Consider the following 10,344-nt stretch of genomic DNA (forward strand, 5'->3'; position numbering starts at 1 on the left):
ATCTCTGAAATCCCAAAAATGCCAAATTCCCCCAAGAAATCCAAAATTCCCCCAAAACCCCAAATTCCTCAAAATACCAAAAAAATCCCCAAAAATCCCTAAAATCCCCAAAATTCCCCACATTGCAAATTCCTCAAAATACCCCAAAAAATTCCCCAAAATCTCCAAAATCTCTCAAATCCCAAAAACCCTCAAATTCCCCCGAAATTCCCCAAAATCCCAAATTCCTAAAATTCCCCAAATTCCTCAAAATAATCCAAAAAACCTCCAAAAACCCCAAAATCCCAAATTCCCCAAAACTCCTGAAATTCCCCCAAATTCCCCAAAAATCTCTAAAATCCCCAAAATCTCTCAAATCCCAAAAACCCTCAAATTCCCTAAAATTCCCCAAAAATCCCCAAAATATCCCAAAATCCCCAAAATATCCCAAAATCCCCAAAATATCCCAAAAGCCCAAATTCCCTGAAACATCCCAAATATCCAAAAATCCCTCAAATTTCCCCCAAAATTCCTCAAAATCCCCAAAATCCCAAATTCCTTAAAATACCCAAAAAATCCCCAAAAATCCCTAAAATCCCCAAAAATCCCCCAAATCCCAAAAACCCTCAAATTTCCCCCAAATCCCCAAATTCCCCAAAAACCCCCAAAATCCCAAATTCCCCAAAAACCCAAAAAAAAATCTCCAAAAATCCCCAAAAATCCCTCAAATCCCAAAAACCCTCAGATTCCCCAAAATTCCTCAAAATCCCCAAAATTCCCCAAAACTCCCGAAATTCTCCAAATTCCCCAAAAACCCCAAAACATCCCAAAATGTCCCTAAAATCCCCAAATCCCAAATTCCTCAAAATCCCCCAAATAATCCCAAAAATCCCTAAAATCCCCAAAATCTCTCAAATCTCAAAAATCCTGAATTTCCCCCAAATTCCCCGAAATCCAAAATTCCCCAGAATTCCCAAAAAATCCCTAAAATTCCCGAAATTCCCTGAAACATCCCAAAATCTCCAAAAAACCCCAAAATATCCCAAAACCCCAAATTCCTCAAAACATCCCAAATTCCCCAAAAAACCCCAAAATATCCCCAAAATCTCTCAAATCCCAAAATCCCAAATTCCTCAAAATTCCCCCAAAAATCCCTCAAATCTCAAAAACCCTCAAATTCCCCAAAATTCCCAAAATCCCAAATTTCCCAAAAAATCCCAAAAATCCCTAAAATCCCTGAAATCCCCAAAAATCCCCCAAATCCCAAAAAACCTCAAATTCCCTAAAATTCCCCAAATTCCCCAAAACATCCCAAAATATCCCAAAATCCCAAATTCCCCAAAACTCCCGAAATTCCCCAAAATTCCCTCAAATCCCAAATCCCCCAAATAATCCCAAAAATCCCCCAAATCCCAAAAACCCTCAAATTCCCTAAAATTCCCCAAAAATCCCCAAAATTCCCTCAAATCCCAAATTCCCCAAAAGCCCCAAAATCCCAAATTCCCAAAAAAATCCCCAAAAACCCCAAAATCCTCCAATTCACCCCAAAACCCGCTCGGCCGTTAATTAGGGCTAATTAAGCCTTAATGAGGTGGGAAAACCGCCGGGGGGGGAGGGGAGAAGCAAATCCCCTCTCAATCACTAATTACCAATTAGCGATCATCGCTAATTACCTTAATTAGCGCCGAACTGCCGCGTTGCCATGGCAACGGGGAGCGGCCGGAACCGGAAGCGCCGCCATTTTGGTAGTTTTTCCAGCCGCTCGGCGCTGATTGGCTCAGAGCATCCCTCGCTGGCTCTGATTGGCTGAGGAGGTTCCGGGTGGGCTCTGATTGGCTGGAGGGGTTGCGGGGAAGCGGGGCGCTTCCGCTTCCGGCGTCACGTGACCGCGGCGGTCTTAAAGGGGCCGCAGGGAGCTCCGGGGGGGGAGATGGGGGAGGAGAACGTGTTCCTGTTCGTGCCGAACGTGATCGGTGAGAGACTGGGAGCACTGGGAGCCACTGGGAGGGACTGGGAGACACTGGGATGGGAATGGGAGGGGATTTGGGGGAACTGGGATGGACTGGGAGGGGCTGGGAGCGACTGGGAACGACTGGGGGGGAACTGGGAGGGACTGGGGAGCCAAACTGGGAGCACTGGGAGCCAAACTGGGAGAGACTGGGAGCGACTGGGAGCACTGGGAGCGACTGGGAGCCACTGGGAGCGACTGGGAGCCAAACTGGGAGGGACTGGGATGGACTGGGAGGGGATTTGGGGGAACTGGGATGAACTGGGAGCGACTGGGATGGGAATGGGAGGGACTGGGGAGCCAAACTGGGGGGACTGGGATTGAATCGGGGACACTGGGAGTGAACTGGGAGCGACTGGGAGAGACTGGGAGGGACTGGGAGGGAACTGGGATGGACTGGGAGGGACTGGGGATCCAAACTCGGCAGACTGGGATGGGACTGGGATAAACTGGGATGGACTGGGGGCACTGGGAGGGGATTTCGGGGAACTGGGAGCGACTGGGGGGGGACTGGAACTCCAAACTGGGCAGACTGGGAGGGACTGGGAAGGGAATGGGGTAAACTGGGATGGAACTGGGGGCACTGGGAGTGGATTCGGGGGAACTGGGATGGACTGGGAGCGACTGGGAGGGAACTGGGATGGAATTGGAGACACTGGGAGTGGACTGGGAGGGAACTGGGATGGAACTGGGATAAACTGGGATGGAATTGGCGATACTGGGATGCACTGGGAGAGACTGGAGATCCAAACTGGGGAGACTGGGATGGACAGGGAGGGGATTGGGGCCACTGGGATGGACTGGGAGCGACTGGGAGAGACTGGGAGGGAACTGGGGAGCCAAACTGGGGGGACTGGGAGGGACTGGGATTGAATTGGGGAAACTGGGAGTGGACTGGGAGTGGCTTTGGGGTTACTGGTTTATACTGGTTTGGGGTTTGGGGGAACTGGGATGAACTGGGATGAACTGGGATGGACTGGGAGGCACTGGGGGATACTGGGAGGAGTTTGGGATGGCCTGGGAGGGGATGTGTACTGGATTTTACTGGTTTATACTGGTTTATACTGGCCAGCCATGCTTTTCCTGGTCCAAACCAATCCAAACCAGTCCATACTGGTCTGTACCATTTTATACTGGTTTGAACTGGTCCATACTGGTCCAAATTGGTCCCTACCAGTCCTTACCAGTCCATGCCGCTCCATACTGGTTCATACTGGTCTGTACTGTCTTACACTGGTTTAAACTGGTCCATACTGGTTCATACCAGTCCAGACTGGTCCAAACTGGTCCGTACTGGTCTATACCAGTCCAAACCAGTCCATACTGGTTTTCGCTGGTCTGCACTGGTCCATACTGCTCCACACTGGCTTTAATGGTCCGTACTGGTTTTTACTGGTCCCTACCAGTCCGTACTGGTCCAAACTGGTCCATACCAGTCCAAACCAGTCCACACTGGTTTTCACTGGTCCAAACTGATCCATACTGGTTTACACTGGTCCCTACCAGTTCAAACCAGTCCAAACTGGTCCAAACCGGTCCAAACCTGTCCAAACTGGTCCATACTGGTCCGTACTGCTCCATACTGGTACAAACCAGTCCGTACTGGTCCAAACTGGTCCATACTGGTCCGTGCCGGTCCGTACTGGTTTATACTGGTCCATACTGGTTTATACTGGTCCGTACTGGTTTATACTGGTCCATACTGGTCCCAGGCTACGTCCGGCTGCTGCTGGCCGCCATGTCCTTCTGGCTGATGCCGGACAGTCCGCTGCCGGCCGCCTCCTGCTACGCGCTGTCCGGCCTGCTGGACGCCGTCGATGGACACCTGGCCAGGAGGCTGGGGCAGGGTGGGCGGGGCCGGGGGGGCGGGGCTTGAGGGGGTGGGGTCGCCTGGGGGGCGGGGCTTGAGTGGGTGGGGTGGGTTGGTGGGCGGGGCTTGAGTGGGTGTGGGTTTGGTGTGGATTTTTGGGGTGGAAAGGGTTAAAAATGGGAGTGGTTTGGGCATTAGGGGGCGTGGTTTGATTGATTGGGGGCGTGGCTTCATGGGGGTGTGGGCATTTGGTGGGCGGGGCTTGGCTGGGCGGGGTCCCGGGGTGGCTTTTTGGGGCGCAAAGGGTTAAAAAAATGGGAGTTTTGGACTTTTGGGGGGCGTGGCTTCGGCATTTGTGGGCGTGGCTTTAAAGGGCGTGGGCATTTGGTGGGCGGGGCTTGAGTGGGCGTGGTCACAGAAAGTATTTTTGGGATTGAAAGGGTTAAAAAAGGGAAGTTTTGGTCTCTTTGGGGGCGTGGCTTGTTGGCTGGGGGCGGGGCTTGACGGGGTGTGGGCATTTGGTGGGCGGGGCTTGGCTGGGCGGGGTCCCGGGGTGGGTTTTTGGGGTGGAAAGGGTTAAAAATTGGGAGTTTTGGGTATTTGGGGGCGTGGCTTAAAAGGGTGGGGTCGATTGTGGGCGGGGCTTAACTGGGTGTGGTTTGGGGTGGCTTTTTGGGGTGGAAAGGGTTAAAAAGAGGGCGTGGCTTGTCGATTTGGGGGCGGGGCTTGTTGGCTGGGGGCGTGGCTTAACGGGCTGGGGTTATTTGGTGGGCGTGGCTTAACTGGGTGTGGTTTGGGGTGGCTTTTTGGGGTGGAAAGGGTTAAAAATTGGACGCCCCCCCAGCCGCCATCTTGGATTCGAATTTTTGGGATTTTTCTGGGATTTTTTGGGGGGATTTTTCATGGTTTTCACCCCGAATTTGGGTCCCCCTTGGCTCCGCCCCCGAGTGGGCGTGTCCCACATTTCGCCACGCCCATGACGCCATCTTGGATTCTATTTTTTGGCCTTTTTGGTGCTTTTCACTCCAAATTTTTGGGGTTTCCTCCCCAAATTTGGGGTTTTCTTGACTCCGCCCACAAGTGGGTGTGTCCAAATTTATAGCCACGCCCCCTCGACGCCATCTTGGATCACTTTTTTGTGATTTCTCAGGTCTTTTTTGGGGGGTTTTACTCCAAATGTTGAGCTTTTCACCCCAAATTTGGGATTTTCTGACTCCGCCCTCAAGTGGGCGTGTCCACACTTATAGCCACGCCCACCGACGCCATCTTGGATTTGAATTTTTGGGATTTCTTGGGTGCTTTTTGGGATTTTTTACTCCAAATTTTGGGATTTTCTTCCCCAAATTTGGGGTTTTTTGACTCCTCCCCCAAATGGGCGTGTCCCACCTTTAGCCACGCCCACCGACGCCATCTTGGATTCCATTTTTTGGGATTTCTTGGGTGTTTTTTGGGATTTTTTTACTCCAAATTTTGAGATTTTCTTCCCCAATTTTGGATTTTTCTTGACTCCGCCCACAAGTGGGCGTGTCCTAATTCTAGCCACGCCCCCAATCGCCATCTTGGTTCAATTTTTTGGCCATTTTGGTGCTTTTCACTCCAAATTCTTGGGGTTTCATCCCCAAATTTGGGGTTTCTTGACTCCGCCCCCGAGTGGGCGTGTCCCACACTTAGCCCCGCCCCCCCCCCAGGCTCGCGGCTGGGCGCCATGTTGGACATGCTGACGGACCGGCTGAGCTCCATGTGCCTCCAGCTGAACCTGGCGCTGCTCTACCCGCGCTGGGCGCCGATCTTCCAGCTCAGCATGGCGCTGGACGTCGCCAGCCACTGGCTGCACATGCACTGGTGTGGACTGGGAGAGACTGGGAGGGACTGGGAGGGGAAAAATGGGGAAAATTGGGTGAAAATTGGGTGAAAAGCGGGTGAAAAATGGGGGAAATATGGGGAAAAATGGGATTTGGGGTTACTGGTTTATACTGGGAGGGAACTGGGAGAGGATTGGGAGGGGATTGGGAGGTGAAAAAATGGCGAAAATTGGGTGAAAATTGGGTGAAAAATGGGGGAAATATGGGCAAAAATGGGGAAAAATGGGATTTGGGGTTACTGGTTTGTACTGGGAGGGACTGGGAGGGAACTGGGAGGGACTGGGATGGACTGGGAGGGACTGGGAGGGGAAAAATGGGGGGAAAATGGTGAAAAAAGGGGGGAAATTGGGTGAAAATTGGGGGGAAAATGGGGGAAATATGGGGGGAAATGGGGAAAAAAGGGATTTGGGGTTAATGGTTTGTACTGGTTTGTGCTGGGAGGGAGCTGGGACGAAGTGGGATGGAACTGGGATGGACTGGGAGGGACTGGGAGGAACTGGGAGGGACTGGGAGGTGAAAAAATGGGGAAAATTGGGTGAAAATCGAGTGAAAAATGGGGGAAATATGGGGAAAAATGGGATTTGGGGTTACTGGTTTATACTGGGAGGGAACTGGGAGGGGATTGGGATGGAACTGGGATAAACTGGAATGAACTGGGAATGGACTGGGAGGGACTGGGAGGGGATTAAGAGGGACTGGGAGCGGAAAAATGGGGGGAAAATGGGGAAAATTGGGTGAAAAATGGGGGAAATATGGGGGAAAATGGGGAAAATGGGGATTTGGGGTTACTGGTTTATACTGGGAGGGACTGGGAGGGAACTGGGAGGGGATTGGGATGGACTGGAAGGGACTGGGATGGACTGGGAGGGACTGGGAGGGGGAAAATGGGGAAAAAATGGTGAAAAAATGGGGGAAATTGGGTGAAAAATGAGTGAAATATGGGGGGAAATGGGGATTTGGGTTTACTGGTTTATACTGGGAGGGACTGGGAGGGAACTGGGAGGGACTGGGATGGACTGGGAGGGGAAAAATGGGGGGAAAATGGTGAAAAAAGGGGGGAAATTTGGTGAAAATTGGGGGGAAAATGGGGGAAATATGGGGGGAAATGGGGAAAAAAGGGATTTGGGGTTACTGGTTTATACTGGGAGGGAACTGGGATGGACTGGGAGGGACTGGGATGGATTGGGAGGGATTGGGAGGGGAAAAAATGGGGAAAATTGGGTGATAAATGGGTGAAATATGGGGGAAAATGGGGATTTGGGGTTACTGGTTTATACTGGTTTGGGGTTTTTCCTTGCTGGTTTGGGGTTTGGGGGAACTGGGATGGACTGGGGCAAACTGGGAGTTCCTGGGACAAACTGGGAGGTCATTGGGGACAAACTGGGGCAAACTGGGAGTTAGTGGGAGTTACTGGGATGCCACTGGGAGTTACTGGGGCAAACTGGGAGGTCACTGGGATGAACTGGGACAAACTGGGATGAACTGGGATCTCATTGGGGACAACCTGGAAGTCACTGGGATGAACTGGGAGGTTACTGGGGCAAACTGGGAGTTACTGGGATGTCACTGGGGACAAACTGGGCGCTCATTTGGGACAAACTGGGGCAAACTGGGAGGTTACTGGGATGTCACTGGGAGGTCAACTGGACAACCTGGGATGTCACTGGGATGAACTGGGAGGTCACTGGGGACAAACTGGGGCAAACTGGGAGTTACTGGGATCTCATTGGGGACAAACTGGGGCAAACTGGGAGTTACTGGGAGGTCACTGGTACAAACTGGGAGTTGTTGGGACAAACTGGGAGGTCACTGGGATGAACTGGGACAAACTGGGATCTCATTGGGGACAATCTGGGAGAACCTGGGAGGTTACTGGGAGTCACTGGGAGTTACTGGGAAGTCGTTGGGACAAACTGGGAGTTACTGGGATGTCAGTGGGCCAAACTGGGAGATCACTGGGACAAACTGGGAAGTCATTGGGGACAAACTGGGAGTTACTGGGAGTTACTGGGAGGTCACTGGGGTAAACTGGGATGAACTGGGACAAACTGGGAGCTCATTGAGGTCAAACTGGGAGTCACTGGGATGAACTGGGAGTTACTGGGATGTCACTGGGATGAACAGGGAGGTCACTGGGAGGTTACTGGTCCATACTGGTTTACACTGGGGGGCGGCGGTGGGCGTGTCCCGCTGACCCCGCCCCCTCCCGCAGCTCCGCCCTGCAGGGCGCCGCGAGCCACAAGGCGCTGGGGGGGGAGGGGCACAGCCTGCTGCGGACATACTATGGCAGCAGGGTGAGTGGGCGGGGCCGGAAGGGGCGGGGCCAGCGCCGGAAGTGGGGGTGAAATACCGGAAAGGGGCGGGGCTAGAGCCGGAAGTGGGGGTGAGACACTTGGGAAGGGAAGGGGTTAACACCGGAAGTGGTGGTTGTGTACCGGAAATGGGGGTGTGAGACAAGCAGGGGGCGGGGCTAGGACCGGAAGTGGTGATAAGACACCGGAAGGGGTGGGGCTAAGACCGGAAGTGAGGATTCTATGCCGGAAGTGGGTGTGAGAGTGGGTGGGTGGGGCTAAGGCAGGAAGTGGTGGTTTTTCTACCGGAAGTGGGTGCGTGGCACCCGGAAGGGGCGGGGTTACAACCCGGAAGTAAGCGTGTGAGTTAGGGGATGGGTGGGGCTAAGACCGGAAGTGGTGTCATATGGTCGGGAAGGGGCGGGGTTAAGACCGGAAGTGGTGGTTCCAGACCGGAAGTGGGTGTGGGACACCCGGGAAAGGGCGGGGCTAACACCGGAAGTGGTGGCGCCACACCGGAAGTTACGGGGATGACACCGGAAGTTGTGACGGTGTACCGGAAGGGGCGGGGTTACAACCGGAAGTAGTGCTATAACCCCAAAACTTGCCAAACCACGTCCGGAAGGGGTGTGTCCTCCCACCGGAAGTGACCCTGGCCCCTCCCCCAGCCCCTCCTCTTCCTGCTCTGCGCCGGAAATGAAGGATTCTTCTGCTGCCTCTACCTGCTGCACTTTGGGGACGGACCCCAGGGTGAGACTGGTTTATACTGGTTTATACTGGGAGGGGACTGGGAGGAACTGGGAATGGAAAAATGTGGAAAAAATGGTGGAAATTGGGTGAAAAATAAGTGAAATATGAGAAAAAATGGGGAAAAAAGAGGATTTGGTGTTACTGGTTTATACTGGGGGGGAACTGGGAGGGACTGGGATGGACTGGTTTATACTGGGATGGACTGGGGTGGAATTAAAGGGGTTAAAAATGGGATAAAAAGGGAGGAAAGTTGGAGGGAAAAAGGGATTTGGGGTTACTGGTTTGTACTGGGAGGGACTGGGAGAGGATTGGGAGGGACTGGGATGGAGTTGAAGGGGTTAAAAATGGGATTTGGGGTTACTGGTTTATACTGGTTTGTACTGGGAGGGACTGGGATGAACTGGGATAAATTGGGACTGGGATGGACTGGTTTATACTGGGAGGGAATTAAAGGGATAAAAATGGGAGAAAATGGGAAAAAATGAGGAAAAATGGTGGGAAAATGGCAGAAAAATTGAGGGAAAAAGGGATTTGGGGTTACTGGTTTGTACTGGTTTGGGGTTTTTCATTACTGGTTTGGGGTTTGGAGGAACTGGGATGGAACTGGGATGGAGTTGAAGGGGTTAAAAATGGGATTTGGGGTTACTGGTTTATACTGGGAGGGACTGGGGTGGGATTGGGATGAACTGGGATGAACTGGGATGGACTGGGATGGACTGGGAGGGACTGGTTTATACTGGGATGGAATTAAAGAGGAAAAACTGGGAGAAAATGGGGAAAAATTAAGAAAAATGGCGGAAAAATTGGGGGAAAAAGGGATTTGGGGTTACTGGTTTGTACTGGTTTGTACTGGTTTATACTGGGATGGGATTGGGATGAACTGGGATGGACTGGGAGGGACTGGGGTTGGTGGTCCTTACTGGTTTATTCTGGTTTATACTGGTCTGTATTGATCTATACTGGTTTATACTGGTCCAAACTGGTCCATACTGGTTCTTACTGGTCTGTACTGGTTTGCAGTGTGGTCGGGCGGCCCGGGGCTGGCCAGGGCGGGGCTCTGGCTCTGCGCTCTGCCGGCGGCTCTGAAGATGTTCCTGAACCTGCTGCAGCTGGGCGGAGCCCTGAGGGGCGTGGCCGCCATCGACCTCGCCGAGCGCCGCCGCTGCAAGTCCCGCTGAGGCTCCTCCCCCTTTTCCCCTCCCCCCACCAATAAACCGGAAGTGGCTCCGCCCCTCCCCCACCCTGCCTGGAGTGTTTGGGGGGGAGGGGTGGGGGATGGGGGGGAGGGGAAAATCACCGAAATTCCTGAAATTTTACCCAAAATTCCCAAAATTTCACCCAAAATTCCCAAAATTTCGCCCAAGATTTCCACCCAGGAACCACCTGGAGATGTTCCTTCACCCCAAATTACTCAATTAATTAATGAAGGGGCTAATTAGGGGTGGGGGAGGGGCTGATGGATCCCCCAGACCCCAAAACACCTCAAATTTCCTCCAAAATTCCCAAAATTTCACCCAAAAATGAGCCTCAGGAGCTCCCAGGAGATGTTCCTTCACCCCAAATCGCTCAATTAATTAATGAAGGAGCTAATTAGGGGTGGGGGAGGGATTGAATGACCTCCCAGACCCCAAAACACCTCAAATT

General features: G+C 52.5%; 1 protein-coding gene across 1 annotated transcript; it reads left to right on the top strand.

Moving 5' to 3' along the window:
- The first annotated feature begins 1,848 nt into the window (after nt 1-1,848).
- CDIPT (CDP-diacylglycerol--inositol 3-phosphatidyltransferase) lies at nt 1,849-9,940 on the top strand. Its single transcript, XM_085044525.1, has 6 exons — nt 1,849-1,952; nt 3,700-3,834; nt 5,486-5,639; nt 7,872-7,953; nt 8,619-8,700; nt 9,721-9,940. The coding sequence occupies exons 1-6, from the start codon at nt 1,910-1,912 to the stop codon at nt 9,876-9,878; spliced, it is 654 nt and encodes a 217-aa protein (XP_084900651.1). The 5' UTR covers nt 1,849-1,909; the 3' UTR covers nt 9,879-9,940.
- Nucleotides 9,941-10,344: the final 404 nt, after the last annotated feature.

The sequence above is a fragment of the Lichenostomus cassidix genome, unplaced genomic scaffold (assembly GCF_008360975.1).
Source record: "Lichenostomus cassidix isolate B80296 unplaced genomic scaffold, HeHo_3.0 HiC_scaffold_36, whole genome shotgun sequence".
Taxonomy (NCBI): Eukaryota; Metazoa; Chordata; class Aves; order Passeriformes; family Meliphagidae; genus Lichenostomus; species Lichenostomus cassidix.